This window comes from Marmota monax, unplaced genomic scaffold (genome assembly GCF_021218885.2).
Source record: "Marmota monax isolate L192 unplaced genomic scaffold, Marmota_monax_Labrador192_F-V1.1 WCK01_AAM20220418_F8-fsc00211, whole genome shotgun sequence".
Classification (NCBI taxonomy): Eukaryota; Metazoa; Chordata; class Mammalia; order Rodentia; family Sciuridae; genus Marmota; species Marmota monax.
In genome coordinates this window covers 773,707-793,751 of record NW_026694080.1, presented here as the reverse complement: position 1 = coordinate 793,751, position 20,045 = coordinate 773,707, and the positions used below count along the sequence as shown (strand labels likewise).

Below are 20,045 nucleotides of genomic sequence, written 5' to 3'. Positions count from 1 at the left end.
CTCTGTAAGGTTGGTATTTTTCCTGTTTACTAAGAGGAAGTGATTCAGGGAGGTTAGGTTACTTAATTCAAGGCCTCACGCCTGGTAAACTGTGACTCTGAAGTCAAGATGGGCTTTCTTTTTCCCTCGGGGAGCTGCCTCTTGGTAGCCTAGGAAGGCCCTGGGGCAAAGAGGCTTCTAAAAGGTCCTCACAGCCAGAGAACCAGTCCCATCAGAACAATGACCCCAATTCTGAGAAAGTTGGTCCCTGTTCCATGCAGGGGAATGGGGCTGCTGAGCACTGCCAGAGCCACAGGCCAGCTCAGGGAGCCAGAGCAAGCAGGCAGGTGGAGCTCTTGCTCTGCACCAGGGCCCCTCTGCGGTCTCTGCAGCCGTTTTGCATTTCCTGAAACCGGATCTTGATGTTAAGAGCCGCCCCTAGGCCGGGCGGGCGCCTCAGCCATGGCCCTGCGCAAGGAGCTGCTCAAGTCCATCTGGTATGCCTTCACCGCGCTGGATGTAGAGAAGAGTGGCAAGGTCTCCAAGTCCCAGCTCAAGGTGAGGGGCACTGGGACCCAGGGGAGGCTGGCAGACACACCATATCAGTCCCTGCTGCTTGGGTGTTCAGCATGAGTGCTGTGCTGCTCTGGGCACCCAGCCATCCAGCCATCCAGCGGCCCTGGCTCAGGTTGGAGGACTGGTACTGGGTGACTGAGCCAGCGTGGCTGGGTGGATGTTGCTGCCCACCATTCAGAAGCTTCAGTGAAGTACATACAGAGCCACTGTGCATCATGGGGTCTGAGGACCATGAGTTAGGCCACCTCCCAGACTCCATGGGATGAGCACACACAGCTCCCCAGAGTCATGCTTGGGCACGCACCTTACTCCTCCCTGCCAGTTCCTCCTGGCTTTGGAGAAAGACAGTTAACCAGTCAGTCACTTCCTCGGGAGCAGAGGGATATAAAGGCCTTTTTCCACCTCTAAATCAAGTTAGCCTGCTGAACTACAGGTGGGACAGAGCTGGGGAGGGGGTGAGAACTGCTGACCCCATTATACTACTGCCCAGCTCACCGTCCTGTTCCACCCATGAGCATATGCACACTCACACCAGACTGGGAAGGAAACGGGGGCCTTCAGACCTTGGGAAGCCAGCCCAGGAAAAGTCCCATCAGTGATTGTCCAAGAAAATCTGCCATCTAGAAGTTCTGGAAGGTCCTGGAGAGGCCAGATAATTCTCTCCCCACCCCACCCCCCGCCCCACCTACCCCCAGTGGGTTAGTGCTGCCTTCCCCACTCCAGTTAGTGCAGGAAGAAGCAAGGGTCAAGGCTGCTAGAACCAGCAAACACGGGGAATGAAGCAGCATTGGCCTCAACTCTCTGGACCTGCCTTCAGGGTTAGTTCACGCACTGTGACTTTTATTGAGTGTCCCACATTAGATGATGGTCTTGGCATGAGGTAAGGCCCTATATTCCTGATATCTCCCTTTCCCTCCTTCAAAAGAGGGTCACAATCTCAGTCTCCATTCTTAATGACCAAGGTAAGAGGTGCCTAGAAACCTGGCAGGTAAATGGAATAGAATAGGCATTGTGCCTGACCTCCATTTAGCCCCCATATTGCTGAACTTGGATGTGCCAAGCTGGTCCTATCTCATAATCTATCCCTTAGCCAGATTTGTCAACATTTTAATAAATGATTTTCTACTTTCTCAGAAAGGAGGGTCTACCTTTGGTCTCCTGGGGAGAATCTTCCAACAGAAAGGTTTTCCTTTCATGCATCTTAAATTATTTTGTTATAGGTCTCGTTACGCATAGTGACATGTACCTATAATCCCAGTGACTTGGAGGGCTGAGGCAGAAAGATTATAAGTTTGAGGTCAGCTTCAACAACTTAGCAAGACCCTATCTCAAAAGGGCCAGGGGGAAAAAATTTTTCCCCAGTATCAGGGGGAAAAAATCATGTTGTCTATTTGAGACCTCTGAATGTGTGGAAGAAAAATAAATCATCCAAACACCATCCCTGCAGAAAGTCTGTGTCCCATACCCCACCTCCCACTCTGCCCCTTTATATCTTGCCAGGAGAATCAATCCCATGGCTTCTTGCTTCCAAGATATCATTTTCCATGTCTGTGGCTGCTGAGATCTCTCCAGGCTTTCTGTGTCCCTCATGTATGATGGGTACAACCTTTATGTGGTTCCTGTTTTCTGATGCCCTCTGCCAGTAAGGCTTCCTAGTTTGAAGCTCTGTCCCAGCACCCACTCCTCACCCCCCACAGATTGAGTATTTCTAGGAAGAGTCCTTGGAGAGCTCACGCATTTGAACTGTACACTGTCTTTGTACCACTTAAAGCTCATATTGTACCCACTGCAGCAACTCTGGTCACACAGGTAATGGTAGATTTCACTCCTACCTGACAGAAAACTCATTCACTCTGGGAACCTAATTCAACAGTGGAAAGCTCAGGCCAATTGGGAGTGGACAGAAATGGCAGAGCCCCTGCATAGGAGGGAAGGCAAGTTTCCCCAAAAATCCAAGGGGTGAACACTGGAGTGGGAGGAAGTAATAATAATGTTGAGGGTAGGGAAGCCAGAAAGGCAGAGACGTAATAGAGAAGTGGTCAGAAGGCAGAAGAAGAAGCAGAGGAGACAGACCGTGCCAGACCCATCCCCTCCCCTGCAAGACTAGGGGATAAGGGGGAAAGTCTCAGGGTTATACTTACTGAAACTGCCCCTAACCTTGGAGTCCACATTTGGGACCAGGAGGGAGACTCCCTACTATTCCAGGGCAATCTATACCCAGGTGAGAATTGCTGCCTCTCCCCTGAGTGTCAGGAGGAGAGGCTGCCTTGGCTGTCCCAGGCAAACTCCTGATGAGGCCAGGGCAGAAGGAAGAACAGCAAGCCTGAGAACAGCTGGAAGGGTGGAGAGCACTTCCCTGGAGAAGAAAAGGCTTGGGCAGAGAAACCAGATGAAATTTACCCTCTGCATACTTGTAAAAAGTACGATGCTTTCATCCAGTTGGGCTGAAAACAGACCAGTGGCAATGGCACCCCTGGCCAGATGGACGGAGATGAGGCTGGAGGCTTGCGCAGATGCCCAGAACCTCCTTTAAAGAGCTCAAGGAATGTGAAGCCCTCCAGACAGAGGGCTGTGGCATTTTAATTTGAAAACACAAATAGGGAGCCCTTCAGAGGGAGGCTGTCCTAGTGGCCATACCCTCTCCCCAGGCTGTGAATGTGGTCACCACTCTCCCTGTCAGGCCATGGGCAGGGATGAGCATATGAAGCAGTGAGTCTGACTTGGTGAGGACTGGGGAGGGGAGACAGCAGGCCTGCAGCTTCACCTTGACAGACCAGAGCTGGGGGGAAACAGGGAGGGGTGTGCAGGTGGCCTCCCAGGCTCCTGAGCTTCCAGCTGACACTCAGGGTAGTCCTGGAGCCGAGGGAGGGTCTGTTCCTACTGAAGTCTCTGAGCTTCAGGCTTTGCCTCCTAACTCTATGTCATAGAGGGAAAGTTAAAAACATTCAGTCCAGAAATCTGCTGGCCAGGGTCATCTGCTTTGCCTTGACCCTTCTGTGCTGCTGTTCTCCTCAGGCAAGGACATGGGGGTGGGAAAGGGAGGATGACTTAATGACATGCAGGTCACATGACTCAGAAATACACAGGCTGTGACCTATACTGCTCCCCAGCTCAGTGACCTTGGGAAAGTGACTCTACATCTGTGGTCCTCCAGTTTCTCATCTATCAAAGAAAGAAGGTTCATCTGGGGAACACCCAGCCACCCAGCTGCCCAGCCAGTCTACAAAAATAACTAAAAACAAAGACACGGAGTAGATGAACTCAATCCTTGATGCAACCTCTCCTTTCCTTTTTCTAGGTCTCTGTCCACACCCAACCCCTCCATCCCGCTCTTGCCCACAGTAGGTTACACAGATAATCCAGAGATTCACCTTTTAAAATTCTCAGGTCTTCATGATAATAGTTGCACTTCAGTTCCCACTGAAGTACGTTCAGTTACTTGAAGGATCTATGTCTTTTAAAAGGATCACTTGGAACCTAGACTCTTTTAATGATTATAGTCAATTTAGGAGAGAGATTATTCATTCTTTGTGAAGTCATCTCTTGGTGCTTTTATGAATTCCCAAACCCCCTGTATCTGAAGGTACTTCCTGGTCTGTTGGCTTTAGGATCCTGAAGGCTATTTGAGACAGGCTCACTAAATTGCCTAGGCTGACTTTGAAATTGCGATCCTTCTACCTCAGCCTACTAGGAAGCTGGGATTACAGGCATGCACCATCATGTCCGCCTCCTTACTGACTTTTTGTTTGTTTGAGGGGTACTGGGGATTGAACCCATGGCTTGGTGCATGCTAGGCAAGCACTCTGCCACTGAGCTACAGCCTCAGCCCTTACTGACTTATTGTCAATGTGGACCTGACGCCCACACCTATGCCTACACCTGGGTTTTTAAAGGACTCCAAGTCCCCAGAGGGAACCAGCCTCCCTCCCCCAGGCTTCCAGAGGAAAGAATGAATAAATGAAGCCTCGGGAGGTCTATGGTTGCTGACCCAGTGGTCAGGGGCTGCCCAGGCCCATGAGAGAGACTGTGGGTGTCTTGAGAGAGACCAGATGGCAGCTTGTGAAAAATAGACACCTGGACCCCACCCCTGGAAAGTCTGAGTCAATAGGTAGGGCGGGGCCAGCATATTTCAGTTTCACCAGCTCCCCAGGTGATTCAAATGTTCAGCCAGAACCGTGCAGTATAGAGATCAAGAGCAGGGCTTCCAAGCCAGACCTTGGGCGAGACACTTCATCTCTCTAAGCCTTGATTTCCTCATCTATAAAATGAGGATAATGAGAGTCCCTGCCTCCAGGGTTGAGAATTGATTGAGATCTGCAAGTGAGCTCCTGCTCCTCACTCCTCCACCCCGACATTCCTCCACCGCTGCCATTTCCTTTCCAGCATGACCCCTCTCCCTAAACCCCACCCCCACCCCACCCAGGCACCGGAAGCCTGGCAATCTGAGGTTTATCACTGAGCCCCGAGTGTCTGGAACTTGTAATTCCTCCTGGTCCTGATCCTGACAGCTCACAGGAGTCAGAGCCTCATCCCTGGGCTCTTTGGAGTCCAATGGCAAAAGGTACTGGTGAAGAAAGCTAGCTAAATAGGTCTTAGAAGACAGTGTGGCAGATGAACCATGAAGGGAACAGCTCAAGCAACATGTGCTTCTGGGTGGCAAGTTCTATGTAATATCTCCATGTAGAGATAGGGAAACTGAGGCCAGCGAAGTTTATCTGCTCAAGAGATTCAGTCCATATCTGTCTGAGTTTTGCATTATTTTCTATTTCCTCCCATGAAGGATTTGAGTTTACCCAGTAGATATTTATTGAGTGTCCACTATGTGTCAGGCCCAATGATACAACAGTGAGAAAACTCCAACTTAGTGGTATTGACATCCTAGACAGAGGAAACACCATAGAATAAATAAAATGTCTAGTAGATAGATGATGATAAATGATGGGAAGAAAATACAGCAGATGCAGGCTGACAAGTGTGGAGGTTAAAGGAAATTGGGCTACAGATTTCAATAAGATGACCAAGGGAACCCGCTCTGAGAAAGTGTCAACTAAGCAGAAATGGGAAGGAGGGGAGGATGCAAGCCATCAAGTCAGGCAGTGACCTGGGAGAGGAATGTTCCAGGCTGCAATAACAGCAAGAACAATGGCCCTGAGGCAAGAGTATGTCCTGTTTTGAGGAACAGCAAGGATTCCAGAGTGGCTGGAGAGGTGAGCAAGAGACAGGTCAGAGGAGGTGCAGCAGGCCAAGTCACAGGGCCTAGAGGCCTCTGGAAGGACTCCAGCTTTTACTCTGAAAATCATGGGAAATCCATAAGAAACACACCACATAGACACACACACACACACACACACACACACGGTCCCCCACCTACCTGCTTTGCAAGAACCTGACATCCTATAGAACATAGAACATTGGGGAGAAATCTTTCTCCCCTTCCTCTCTCAAAAGAGAATAAAATGAAGGCTTGGCACACATACCCTCTCTGACACAGGCCAGTTCCTGCTTCCAAGGAACTGACTCCAAGGTGAACTGCTGGTGGCGCAGCATTGCTTGCTTGCACTTGGTGTGCATAAGAGAGCACAGGGGCTGTGGGACAGAAGAGGAACAAAGGCCTTATCTCCAGACTCACAATCCAGTTGGAGAGAGAGGTTCAGGGTCAATATTCTAATAGGGAGGCAGCTCTTGAAGCCAGGCTACCTAGTTCCAACCTCAGCTTTGCCATTTATTCTTAAATTCTCCAAACCTCAATATCTTTATCTGAAAAACAGGAATATTTGTGTAGCAAGGTGGTGGTAGAGGCTAGAACTGGATAATAAAAAGCACCTTGGGGCTGAGATGTGACTCTGATAGAGCACTGGCCTAGCCTGCGTGAGAGACTCTGGGCTTCATCCACAGCATCTTTTTTGTTTTTGTTTTTGTTAATATTTATTTTTTAGGTGTAGATGGACACAACACAATGCCTTTATTTTTATGTGGTGCTGAGGATCGAACCCGGGCCCCGCCCATACTGGGCCAGTGCTCTTCTGCTGAGCCACAATCCCAGCCCCATCCACAGCATCTTAAAAAAAAAAAGAAGGAAAAGAAAAACACCCTATACAGTGGCTATCACATAGTGAGTGCACAATTTGCACAATAGTAACTTTTCTTTTTTAAAGAGAGAGAGAGAAATTTTTAATATTTTTTAATTTTCGGTGGACACAACATCTTTATTTTATTTTAATGTGGCGCTGAGGATCAAACCCAGCGCCGTGCGCATGCCAGCCAAGCGCGTTACCGCTTGAGCCACATCCCCAGCCCAATAGTAACTTTTTAATCATCACACTGTCTGTGATAAGTGCTATAACAGAATTGCCCCAGAACATTTTTAAAAATTTATTTTTACAAGATTTCAAATTTCAACCCCTTGGTTCTAATATCTTGAATCTGTTCAACAGACCCATGTTTTCCCTGCACACTGTCCTGACCACCACCATCCCATCCAACCTCGCCCCATCTCACAGACCATTTTTCATGAATCTTCTTTGAGCCCTCTCCAGCCCCCTTCAGTCTGTTAAGGGGCCCTTCGTTGATCAGACACACCTGGGTGTCAGGCACACAGCAGCCTGAACACTGAGTCTATGATGGAAACTGTGATAAGTTCAAGGCTGCTGCCTCCCTGCAGATAGCCCAGCACTGTGGGAAACACCTGGGCTTTGAAGTCTGACCGAGCTGGATTGGAATCCCAAGCTCTTGCTCACTGTGGGTCCTTGGGCAAGTTAATGGACCCTGTGAGCCTCAGTGTCCTATCTATAGAAAGAAGACGCTGACACCTAATCAAATGGTTGAAAGCATGGCTGCCAGGGTTGGAATCCCAGCTCTACCAGTTCTGCCAGCTGAGAAACATCTCAGAGCCTCAGGGGTTTTTTTCATCTGTAAAAGAGGATATGAATAGTCAGTAGGGAGGTTAATGAATGATGTGTAAAGTGCTTAGCTCAGTGCTTGGCACCTGGTACGTAGATACGTTTTAGTTATTATTGAACTGAACAGTGTACAGAGGACTCAGCCAGGATGGGGGTGCTGATGAGCAGGGAGGTGGGCACAGTACTTTAGCCTAATTTTGTTTGGAGTGCAGAAAGGCAAATGGCCACTCTGTCTCAGGTGCTGTCCCACAACCTGTACACGGTCCTGCATATCCCCCATGACCCTGTGGCCCTGGAGGAGCACTTCCGAGATGATGATGATGGCCCCGTGTCCAGCCAGGGCTACATGCCCTACCTCAACAAGTACATCCTGGACAAGGTGGGCCTTACTTGTGTGGGACACTTCTAACCTCTCCCCACTTCCCCAGCCTGGCCAGCACCCCAACACCTTGCTACTCCAACTCTTCTCTACCGCCCAGTTAACCCCCATTTCTACCCCTCTGTCCATCCTTGTTCTCCCAGCCATCACATCCCAGCCATCTGTCCCCTTCTTGTCCCACTCAGCTCACCCTCAATGTCTCCCCTCTCTATCCCAGCCTCCACCCTAACCACAGCCTTTCCATCCCATCCCTGCCCAATCCCACCTCTGGCTCCCAGCTGTAATGTCGCCCTGCTCCCCTCACCTGTCATTCTCTTCCCAGGTCTCCTTGGCCATCCACTCCCCCTGAGCCTCTCTCTTCCTTCTTCCTTTGGACTGAGGGAATGACATTTCTTTGTCAGCAGGGCACTTGGGCGGGTGTGGTATGTTGGGGAGTGGTTGGGAGATTGGAACCAGCTAGTTACCTGGTAATCGGCTCAGGGATTCCTCATATTCAGTGCTGGACTTGGCAGGGTGGGGAGCAGGAATATAAATGAACACAAGTAACCCAGCTGGAGCCTTGTTTGGTGGTAGATCGGGGATGGGACGGATGGCTGACTGGCAGGCCTGGTGGCAGGTGGAAGAGGGGGCTTTCGTTAAAGAGCAATTTGATGAGCTGTGCTGGACCCTGACGGCCAAGAAGAACTATCGAGCAGATAGCAACGGGAACAGCTTGCTCTCCAATCAGGATGCCTTCCGCCTCTGGTGCCTCTTCAACTTCCTGTCTGAGGACAAGTACCCTCTGATCATGGTTCCTGATGAGGTGAGGGTGACGGCAGACCCGGGGACTGAGTCACTGGGGCCAGGCCCCGACAACACCATGAAGGAAGCCAATCACTTTCCGTACCCTCCCACTTCCTCTCCCTTCATTGTCTCCCCATGCTGGTACCTGGCCCCCTCAGCTGTCTCCAGATATCTAGAACTACCCATGTTGGAGCAATTGTGCCTTCTTCCAGAACCAAAAAGTACACTTCTCTCAAGGTTCTGCTAGTCCTCACAGAAGAAAAAATGGTCTGCAAACTTCATTAAACAGAAGTGTTTGATGATATGTTGCTGAGCATTTTTAAATGAGAGCATTTAAGGTCAAATATTGGGATTTTAGGAACTGTGGTAATCTAGCAGGTGCTTTGTAATGGGATGGGAGACCTTGGAGGATGGGAGACCAGGAAATAACTTCAGTTACTCAAGGTGGGCAACAAAGTCTAGCCCTAGTTCCAGATTTTTCCTATCTTTTTTTTTTCCCCCTGGAGAGTCAGCGCTGACTCAGGGGCCCAGAGAGACAGCATCCTTAGAGAAGAGGCCAGGAACATAGCCATTACCTCCTTTAGCTCATGGGTAAAACCAAGAGCAGTCATTTTCTTTTCCTATCCACCCTCCCTCTTTGGCACACTTCTCTCCTCTGCCCATTCAGCCTTCTCCTACCCTTTGGTCTGGTGGTGGCTATAGCAGCACAAGGGTGAATTTAGGTCTTCATAGTAGGGTACACAAAGGAGGGTGTGTCCTACCATGTCAGGCTGGGGACTTAGCTCAGTGGTTAAGCACTTGTCTAGCATGTGTGAGGCCCTGGGTTCAATCGCCAGCGCCACACACACACACACACACACACACAAAAGTCCTAGCATGTCTAACAATTGTGGGAAGAGTGGGAAAGCTACCTAAAGAGAGTTTCCAAAGATGCTGGGGCAAGAGAGGGACATGTGTCCATCTGAGTGGACAACCTTGTCAGATTCCTTGCCAGTGAGGGCAAAGTGGCCTCTCAGAGGCCAGAAGGCCTCTTGCTGCTATGATCAACATGCAGTGAGAACAAACTGCAGCAGGATATACCCCAACCACCACTTCCTGTTCCTCTGAAATGGGTTTCCTGTCCCTGCCTTTCTTACTCCCACCCCCAACCCCCTGCCTTCCCACAGGGCAGTGATACAGGGTTGGGGATTGGGGTTTGGAATAAGGACCCAAATGGGAATCTGGAGATCCAAATGAAGTTCTGGCTGCCCCCAACTTGCCGTGTGACTTAAAACAAGTTACTTCCCACTTTGGGCTTTGGTTTTGTCATCCACAAAGTAAGGGCATGAAATGAGAGTTTTATGCCATCTCTGACTTGTTTATGAGTTGCTGCCTCTGCCTGGCCCCCAGCTCTCAGCTCCCACCTTCACCCTGCCCTTAATTTAAAATAGGAAGAAGTAGGACTGGGGCCGGGAAGGGAACGAGGATGCTTGAGTTGGGAGTAGGGCTCCAGGGTTCCCTCTGGAATCTCCATCCTGGTCTCCCTTGGCATTGTCCCCTGGCCCTCCCAACCCCTTGTCCTTCATCCCCTCTACCAGGCTCTAGGACCCCAGATGGAATGCCCCTGGTGTTGGTGTGGCAATCTAGCCTGCTGCTGTCACCAGGCCTTCCCTTTCCCCTTCCAGGTAGAATACCTGCTGAAGAAGGTGCTCAGCAGCATGAGTTTGGAGGTGGGCTTGGGTGAGCTGGAGGAGCTGCTGGCCCAGGAGGCCCAGGCAGCCCAGACCACCGGGGGACTCAGTGTCTGGCAGTTCCTGGAGCTCTTCAACTCTGGCCGCTGCCTGCGGGGCGTGGGACGGGACACCCTCAGCATGGCCATCCATGAGGTCTACCAGGAGCTCATCCAAGATGTCCTGAAGCAGGTCAGCCAAGCTGGGAACCAGGGAGAACACCAGGAGGGTGATGGGGCGGGGGGGGGCTGGGAATCTCTAACTTGACTCTGACCAGCAGGGCTACCTCTGGAAGCGGGGGCACCTGAGAAGGAACTGGGCAGAACGCTGGTTCCAGCTGCAGCCCAGCTGCCTCTGCTACTTTGGGAGTGAAGAGTGCAAGGAGAAAAGGGGCACCATCCCCCTGGATGCCCACTGCTGTGTGGAGGTGAGGGCATGAGGGAAAGGCAGAGGACACCTCAGGGCCCAGAGGGTCCCTGGGGTGGTGGGAGGAAAAGGGGGTCAGGGGGAAGAATGGAGGAAACACACACTTCTGCTAGGTTCGTGTAACTCATATATACCTGGGTGCCTCCAGGTCATTCTCGTGCATGTCAGACTCCAAAAGAACTAAGACCAAATACTAATATAAATACCAAACTCAATAGTGAATAATGTGGATTTTGCTAAAGATTTCAGAGAAGATGATTTATATCCACACTTCATAGCAAATCCTTTTTAAAAATCCTCTTAAGAGGCCTTTCTCCTTCACCTAAATTCCATACCCCTCTATCCTCACCCCCTATTCCTTCTCCCTCTTCTCTTCCATTCTCTTCCCTTAGTTGTGTTCATTATTATTTTATAGACTTAAAAAAAACAGTATTTTAGGGTCAGGTACGGTGGTGCATGCCAGTAATCCCAGCAGCTAGGGAGGCTGAGGCAGGAGGATAGCAAGTTCAAAGCTAGCCTCAGCAGAAACAAGGCTCTAAGCACTCAGTGAGACCCTATCTCTAAATAAAATACAAAATAGGGCTGTGGATGTGGCCTGGTGGTCAAGTGCTCCTGAATTCAATCCCTAGTAACAATAAATAAATAAATAAATAAATAAAATTTTATAAACAGTATTTTAAATGGTAGATATATAAATATATCCATATATTTGTGTCAGTATATATATCTCCACACATATATATCAGTGTGTATATATATATGAAATTTGCCATTTTAACAATCTTAGGTGTACAATTCAGTGGCATTAAGTACTTGCAATATTGGGCCATCATCATTATTACATATTTCCAGTTTTTTTTAATCACCCCAAACAGAAACTCTGTACTCATTTAAGCACCAACTGTTCATTCCCTCTTCTCTTCAGCCCTTCATAGCCTCTATTACACTTTGTCTCGAATTTTCCTATCCTAGGTACTTATGTCAGCAGAATTATACAATATTTTTCATTTTGCTACTGGCTCCTTTCACTTAGCATCATTTCCAAACTTCATTTTTGTTGTGAAATGTATAGGAATTTCCTTCCTCTTTAAGGCTGAATAATTTTCCATCATATAGATATACCATATTTTGTTTATCCATTCATCTGTTGATGGACATTTGGGTTAGTTCCACTGTTTTGCTATTGTTAACGATGCTATTATGTATGAGTTTCTATGTGGACATGTTTTCCTTTCTCTTGGGTATACACATCCTAGAAGAAGAAATGCTGGATTGTGTGGTAATTCTAACTTTGGGGGTAACTGCAAATGTTTCTTCAGGAATATACCATTTTACACTCTTACCAGTGGTATATAAGGATTCCAATTTCTTTAATCCTTGTCAACTCTTGTTATTTTACATTTAAATTGTTGCTATCCTAGGCTCTGTCCATTTTTGTCACATAAGGAAATAGATGTTGCTATGGAAAGAACATAGATGGAGGTGGAACTCCCAGCTTCTCCACTAACAGACAGTGTGAATTGGACACATTCCTGGAACCCTTGGCACCACAGTCTCTTTCTCTGTCAAGTAGAGCCAATAATGCCTGTCTGGCAAGGGTGAGGGGGAGTAGTGGATAAAATGGTCCACATAAAACACTAGAACAGTGTTGGAACATAAGAAGCTCAATGTGTAGCAGCAGCTGTGATTTTCCACAGAATGCAAGCAGAGTGAAGGCAGGGACTTGTTCAGTTAGGCGCACCTTAGTATCCCCAAACCCTAAAACACCGAGTTGCATTCAACAGATGCTCCAAATTCCTGTGGGATGAATGGACTTTCTCACTAGGCAGGGTTACAATCAAACAAGTGGCATGGGGAGGCCCCTGTGATTGGAAGTGTTCAAGCCTGTACTATGTACTGTGGAAAGATACCAAGATGAAAATGGCCCCATCCAGTCTTAAAAGGGCAAAGGCTAGAGCCAGGGAATCTCAAGTACCTCTGCCACTAATCCTCCGGCCCACTCAGGCTCCTGGCGAGTTTGCAGGGAAGAAAGTCAGCTAGGAGAGGGAGGGGCTTGAGCTGGGGCACCTCTTGGCCAGGTGTGGCCCAGACCTCAGTGAGGCCAGCCTGGCTGGGGCCACCTGCCCTCTCTCAGGTGCTGCCAGACCGCGAAGGAAAGCGCTGCATGTTCTGTGTGAAGACCGCCAGCCGCACCTATGAGATGAGCGCCTCAGACACGCGCCAGCGCCAGGAGTGGACAGCTGGTAAGCGCTCGGTGGGTGAGGCCTGTGTCTGGTTTGGCGTCAGTTGCCCCATCTTTGAAAAGGGGGTGATAGGACTGGCGAGGTAGCTCAAAAGTAGAGCTCTTGCTTCGCATGACCGAGGCCCTGGGTTCCACCCTCAGCACCAAAAATAAATAAATAAAGACAGAAAAAGGGGGTGATAGTGATAATATTCAGCTCGGCGGGAGCTAGAAAGTGGACCTGAGAGACTCCTTAGGCCCAGGTGACCCTCTCCCGCTCCGCCCGCAGCCATCCAGACCGCGATCCGGCTGCAGGCGGAGGGGAAGACATCACTGCACAAGGACTTGAAGCAGAAGCGGCGCGAACAGCGGGAACAACGGGAGCGGCGCCGGGCGGCCAAGGAAGAGGAGCTGCTGCGGCTGCAGCAGTTGCAGGAGGAGAAGGAGCGGAAGCTGCAAGAGCTGGAACTGCTGCAGGAGGCGCAGCGACAGGCGGAGCGGCTGCTGCAGGAGGAAGAAGAGCGCCGTCGCAGCCAGCACCGGGAGCTGCAGCAGGCGCTGGAGGACCAATTGCGGGAGGCGGAGCAGGTGATGTCAGCCCTGGGGGCGGGGCCTGAAGTGGAGGGCGGGGCGGAGGGGTGAGCGTTGAGGCGAAGTTTGGAAAGGGGACGGTCAGAACAGAGCCATGGACTTGAAAGTGGCATAGGAGACCCAGACTGTGATATGGGTGGGACTTGTGGCTAAGGAAATAGAGGGCAGGGTGGGAACCTGGCCAAGGGATGGCTAGAGATGAGGGATGGTATGAAGTGGGGAGAGAGGACCGAGTGACAGGTGTAGCATGGGGCCATATTCTGAAGTCTTTCCTAGGGGACTCAGCTTGGACTCAAGGAGCAGCTGAAGACTGAGTGAGAATAGTTTGGACCAAGGTTGGACTAGACCTGAACTGAGATCTGCAGGAAGGCAAATAGATAGGACTTTTCTGGAGGCGGACTAGGCCTGCAAAGGCTATTAGATTTAGGATTTGAAAGATCTGGTCTAGTGTCAGAGACAGGTGGATTCAATCCAGTTCTGCCTTCTAGGAGCTCTGTCATTTCAGGGAATTTACTCAGCTTCTCTGTGCTTCATTTACCTAAGAGTAAATGTTGATATTGATAGAACTTTATTCATGGAGGTAGGGTAAGGATTAAGTGAGGAAACACTTGTAAAGTGTTCAATAATTTTTGGTTGTTGTAATAATAATTATAGCCCCTTCTTTCTAACACCAGCCATAATGATATTATGATACATATCATAATTATTAGGGCTGGTGCTAAGAGATGATCATATTTTAATTTAATGTTATTTAATTGTAATATAACATACTATGTTATTTAATAGATATAATAATATGTAATTTGTGGGTGGTACTAGGGATCAAACCTAGGGCCTATGAACATGCTAGGTGAGTGCCCTGCCTTTGAGCTATATCCAGGGCTCTAATTATTATTACTAAAGGTAGTGCTAGGAAGGAAATGACTAGGCATCTGTTCGCTCTCAGAAAGGGGTCAGATCAGGAAATCACAAAATAAAGGAATCCCCCAGTCCCTCACCCCCAGGTAGCCTGGTAGAGAAGCCCCAGAGAACTGCAGCACACAGTCACCAAACTCCCCAGTCTTCCCGTTTCCCAACTATTTACCACCCCAAACCCGTCTGCTGCAGGCTCGAGCCTCCATGCAGGCCGAGATGGAGCTGAAGAAGGAGGAGGCTGCCCGGCAGCGGCAGCGCATCAAGGAGCTGGAGGAGATGCAGCAGCGGTTGCAGGAGGCTCTGCAACTGGAGGTGAAAGCTCGGCGTGATGAGGAGGCAGTGCGCCTCGCCCAGACCAGGTAGGCCTGAGGGGCCCTTTCCTGCTTTTCCAATACGCCCACTACTGAGCAGCTGCGAGGTGCCTTGGCACTGGAGAGACACCGTACACTCCCGACAGACTGCTGGAGGAGGAGGAGGAGAAGCTGAAGCAGTTGATGCAGCTGAAGGAGGAGCAGGAGCGCTACATCGAACGCACGCAGCAGGAGAAGCAAGAGCTGCAGCAGGAGATGGCGCTGCAGAGCCGCTCCCTGCAGCAGGCCCAGCTGCAGCTGGAGGAGGTGCGGCAGAACCGGCAGAGGGCCGACGAGGACGTAGAGGTGAGGCCCTGGAACTGGATGCAGGGCGAGGTGGGCGTGTCATCCGGAGCCAAAGTGCCATCCCTCAGACCCTGGCGTTATCTTACATCTGACTGTGTGACCTTGGTAGGCTGCTAACCGCTCTTCATTTTTAGTCCTCCATCTGCAAAGGAAACTGTTAATTCAACTGTTATGAAAAATAAAGAGATAATACATGATTTTTAGTAAACGTACTGAAGAAACATTGCTGTTATGTTTATTATTATTAATCTGGCTGGCCGTGGAGGTACACCCTGGCAACCCCAGCTACTCAGGAGACTGAGGCAGAAAAATCTGAAAATAGAGACCTACCTGGGCAATTTAGGAAACCCAGTCTCAAAATAAAATTAAAAGGGCTGGGGAGTCCCTCAGTGGTCTAACTCTTGCCTATCATGCATGAGGCCCTGGTTGCCCAGCACAGCAAAAATCAAATCAATCATTAATCTAGGCAGAATATTTTCCTCCTATTCTTCCAAGCCTTTGTTTTACTGTCCCTGTACTTGATCTTCACTCCCTGAAGTATAAATCTCCATAGAAGAGGCTTTAAATTTTTCTATTTTAATTTTTTTTTAAAGAAAGAGAGAGATTTTTTTTAATATTTATTTTTTAGTTTTCAGCGGACACAACATCTTTGTTTGTATGTGGCGCTGAGGATCGAACCCGGGCCGCACGCATGCCAGGCGAGCGCGCTACCGCTTGAGCCACATCCCCAGCCCTCTATTTTAATTTTGATCTTTTATTTTTATTAATATTGATGATTTTATTTTGGCTTTATTGGCTTATGAAATCACTGCAAAAAATTTAAACAATACAGAAATATGCAACATAGGAAAGGACAGTTCCTTCATGATCTACCCACCCCACAACTACTGCCAACGATCTGTGTATATTGGTGCAGAGGTTCCTGCATTAGTTCAGTGGTTTAGAACTCAGCATGTGTCCTTCGGAAAACCTCTTTGTGTGTGTGTGTGTGTGTCTGGTGCTGGGGATTGAACCCAGGGCCTTGTGCATCTGAGGCAAGCACTCTGCCAACTGAGCCATATCCCCAGCCCCTCTTAACCTCTTTTGAACTTGTCTGTTGCTAAGTTCTGCTCTGTAAATTAAGATTAATATGCTTAGCACATCTAAGCTGCTCAATAAATAGAGACTATTATTATAATAGATTATTTTTTATTCTTGAGGGTCCAAGAGCCCCCTAAAATTGGAGGCAAACTGTTCATCTACATAAATCTTTATGAACATTCATGGGTTTCTAGGGAGGTAATTAGTAGCCTGGTCAGATTCTAAGGGGCTGTGAACCTGAAAAGATCAGGATCACCGGCCATGGATGGTGGCTCTGACCCATTCCCCACTGACCCTGCCTTCACAGGCTGCTCAGAGGAAGTTGCGCCAGGCCAGCACCAACGTGAAACACTGGAATGTCCAGATGAACAGGCTCATGCATCCAATTGAGCCTGGAGGTAAGAAGGGGTAGACTGGGACTTTCCCTGGGATTGGGAGGCACAAGGGAAGAAAAAAGGGATGCCTCCAGACCTCCTGGGCTGGCAAGGTGGGACTGAAAGTCACATGCCCTTGCCTTTGCCCTTCACATGCGTTTTTCTCCTTGATTGCTGTCTTTTCCAGATAAGCGTCCAGTCACCAGCAGCTCCTTCACAGGCTTCCATCCCCCTCTACTTGCCCGCCGAGACTCCTCTCTAAAGCGCCTGACCCGCTGGGGATCCCAGAGAAACAGGACCCCCTCACCCAACAGCAGTGAACCAAAGTCCCTCAATGGTGGGGATGAGACTCCAGTCCCGGCCTCCACCACTCAAGAAGATAATCTGGATCCCCCACCAGAAAATTAGCCTCTCCTAGCCCCTTGTTGCTTCCAACATCATGTCCACCAGGACCTGGCCACAGCTGGCCTGTGGATGACACTGGCCCCTGCTAGGAGAGGGAGCTGAGGTCCTGGTGCCAGGGACTCAGGTCCTCCAACCAGGAGACTGTCCAGGATGGAACATGGTTTGTCTCTTGTACCAGTCCTAAGCCCCAGACCATGGCTGAGACTGTCTGATGTGTTAATATTTGAGAATTTGGCCCTGTGCTTTAGCCCCAAGGACCAATGACCTGGACTGGTAAAGAGTGAACAAGCAAAACAAGGGCCATCAGCCGGCAAGCTGCCACTAAGTTGTAGAGGCATTTGTCTAAATAAAAACTGTTCTTAGAAGGAATTATTAGCTCAGGTCTGTCTCTCTCTCTCTCCTGCCATTCCCTCTTTCCTTCCCTCAAGTCCATTTATAGGTTCCAAAGGCAGTGGGTACAGTGAAATGGTTAGAAATGTGGGATATGGAGCTAGACTGCCTGGGGTCCGCACCCAACTCTGCCTCTTTCTAACTGATTGACTTTGGTGAAGTTTCTTCACATTTGTATACTCCAGTTTGTACATTGGATAAAATGAAGGTACTTCTAAAACCTACTCTAGAGGGTTGTGTGAGGACTAACTGCTTGGCATATGGGCAAGCACCATCACTGATATCAGCCAAAAATGTTTATTGAGCATCTACTGTGTCCTGCAGTTTCCCAGTTTATTTAATTCTCATGACAACCTGAAGAACCAGATTATCTTTTTCATTTTATAGATAGACAATTGAGGCTCAAGGAGGTTAGCTAATTTTTCCAAAGCCTCCCAAACTAGCTTTTCTTCCTGTGTTCTCTGACTCACTGACCTTATTACCTTAGACAAGAGATACGGGAATCTAGAATCTGGGAAGATTTGCTTCTTTCTCAAACTCCTCACCCCAAACCTATCATCAAATCCTATAGATTCTGCTATATACTCTCCTATCTGTCCCTCCTTTTCCATACTTATGGCCAGCCACTGCCATGGCTGAGACCTTTGACTATGCTACCTGGGTGTTAACTTTTGACTCTGACTTCATCATACCCTATGCTTAATAAATCACAAAGTCCACTCAGTCCTATCCAAGAGTGCTGATAGTCAAGTTCACATTCCCATATATGGCAGAGGTGGCCCAAGACAATCTGACCCATGAAGACCTTGTAGATTTACTTTCAGCTTCCTCTTTTTCTTCCTGGAAGCCCCATCTGGCTGTAACAGCATCCAGGACAAATTGATGAGTTCCTTGAAGACAGGGACATATATTCTTCAAATATGTCCCCAAAATCTAGCACAGTGCTTGTCTCTTAGAAGATTTGCAACAAATATTTATTGAAGGAATATATAAATGCATAAATTCTGAAGTTGAATGGCTAAAGGTCACACAGCTAAAAAGTGATAGTGTAGCTAAGGGTCAAACTCAAGTCTATCCATTCATTCAACAAATGATTATTATACTCTTATTATTATATGTTAGGTGTTATACTAGGTGCTAACTACATGGTATGGAACAAAAACAGAGCCCCTGTGCTCCTAGAGTTAAAGTGCTATCTGATATCAAAGTTCATGTCTTTTTCAGACACCAATCTGTCAAGCAATCTCATTAAAGTATATTAAAATTATCATGAAGTAAAGTAATATAGCATGTTGCAGGTTTCATGGATTGGAAGTGAAATTAAAACATCAGCTGCTGTGGAAATGTAGAGAAAAGGGAAGCTTTAGGTAGGAGCTGAAATTTGAGAATGCCTTAATTTTTTTTTCTTTTCTTTCTTTTTTTTTTTTCAATAATGGGGATGGAACACAGGGTCCTGTGCAGCTAGGTAAGCACTCTACCACTGAGCTACATCCCCAGCCTTTCTTTTTTGAGAAAGGGTCTCACTGAGTTACCAGGCTGAACTTGAACTTGTGATCCTCCTGCCTCAGCCTCCCCAGTTGTCCTGGGATCACAGGCATATGCAACATGCCCATACCCATGCCCATACCCATGGGTATGTTTTTTGGTGCTGTCAAACAAACCTAAGGCCTTGTGGTACTAGTAAGCATTTTATTGCTGAGCTACACCTCCAGCCCAGCCCTCACTTTTCAATAGGCAAGAAAGGAGAATAGAAGAACATGGAAACAATGTAAGTAGAAGGAAATACATTGTGAGTACAAAATATCTGGATTCTGAGTATTGGCTGGGAGCATTATGGTCTTATAATAGGAGTTGGGTATCCCTAGGGAACCAAGAGCTTGGAGAAAATCTATATGTGATCTTGAACTTCCAAATGTTCTCTTTGCCAAAACTGCTTTCTTCTTTCACAATTTCACCTTCTCTGCTTTCAAAAAGAAGTTTCACTATTACCGATCCACTTTCTTTCAATAGTGGACTGCTCAAAGAGGTTATCCTAAAACACTAAGCAAAGCGACAATTGGGAATGCCAGTGGAAGACCATAGGTTCTGAGAAAGTGAATGGCTCAAAAGCTGATTAAAGGGGATTGGGGTTTTAGCTCAGTGGTAGAGTGCTTGCCTAGCAGATGTAAGCCCCTGGGTTCAATCCTCAGCACCACATAAAGTTTAATAAATAAAAATAAAGGTATTGTATCCATCTACAACTACAAAAAAATATTTTTTAAAAAAGCGGAGTAAACTATCATTTTTGTATTCAAGCCAGGAGGTTTCTAAATCTTTGCTTTAAAACAGGAAGAACTTCTAGGCACCAAGGTACACTCCTGTAATACCTGCTACTCAGGAGGCTGAGACAGGAGGACCACAAGTTTGAGGCCAGCCTCAGCAATTTAGTGAGAACTTGTCTCAAAATAAAAATATATATATATATATATATATATATATATATATATATATATATATATATATATGGGCGGGGAGTGGACTGGGAATGTAACCTAATGGTAGAGTGCTTGCCAGCCTGAAACCCAGAGTTCAATTCCCATTCCTGTAAAATAAATAATTAAAAATAAAGAGAGAAAGAAAAAGATTTCTATGTGATTTTGCAGGGGGCAAATAACTCAGAAAA

The 20,045-nt window shown here is 48.0% G+C and overlaps 1 protein-coding gene across 3 annotated transcripts; it reads left to right on the top strand.

The window, feature by feature from the left end:
* The first annotated feature begins 64 nt into the window (after positions 1–64).
* Def6 (DEF6 guanine nucleotide exchange factor) lies at positions 65–17,362 on the top strand. 3 transcript variants are annotated; one of them, XM_046464376.2, is made up of 11 exons: positions 75–537; positions 7,693–7,833; positions 8,450–8,635; positions 10,281–10,517; positions 10,606–10,752; positions 12,886–12,994; positions 13,262–13,560; positions 14,671–14,837; positions 14,936–15,134; positions 16,522–16,612; positions 16,776–17,362. In XM_046464376.2, exons 1-11 carry the CDS (start codon positions 442–444, stop codon positions 16,994–16,996), a joined length of 1,893 nt encoding a protein of 630 aa, XP_046320332.1. In that variant the 5' UTR covers positions 75–441; the 3' UTR covers positions 16,997–17,362. The 3 variants fall into 3 exon arrangements, with proteins under 3 accessions (XP_046320333.1, XP_046320332.1, XP_058441566.1); XM_058585583.1 differs by lacking the exon at positions 75–537 and having other exon boundaries at positions 7,708–7,833; positions 8,407–8,635; XM_046464377.2 differs by lacking the exons at positions 7,693–7,833; positions 8,450–8,635 and having other exon boundaries at positions 65–537.
* The last annotated feature ends 2,683 nt before the right edge of the window (positions 17,363–20,045 follow it).

Bases quoted from the DNA above. Each gene is read 5' to 3' on its own strand.
- Def6 (XM_046464376.2), top strand. From the start codon at position 442: ATGGCCCTGCGCAAGGAGCTGCTCAAGTCCATCTGGTATGCCTTCACC. The intron at 538-7,692 runs GTGAGGGGCACT...ACTCTGTCTCAG, and splicing joins TCTCCAAGTCCCAGCTCAAG to GTGCTGTCCCACAACCTGTA. The intron at 7,834-8,449 runs GTGGGCCTTACT...GCCTGGTGGCAG, and splicing joins ACAAGTACATCCTGGACAAG to GTGGAAGAGGGGGCTTTCGT.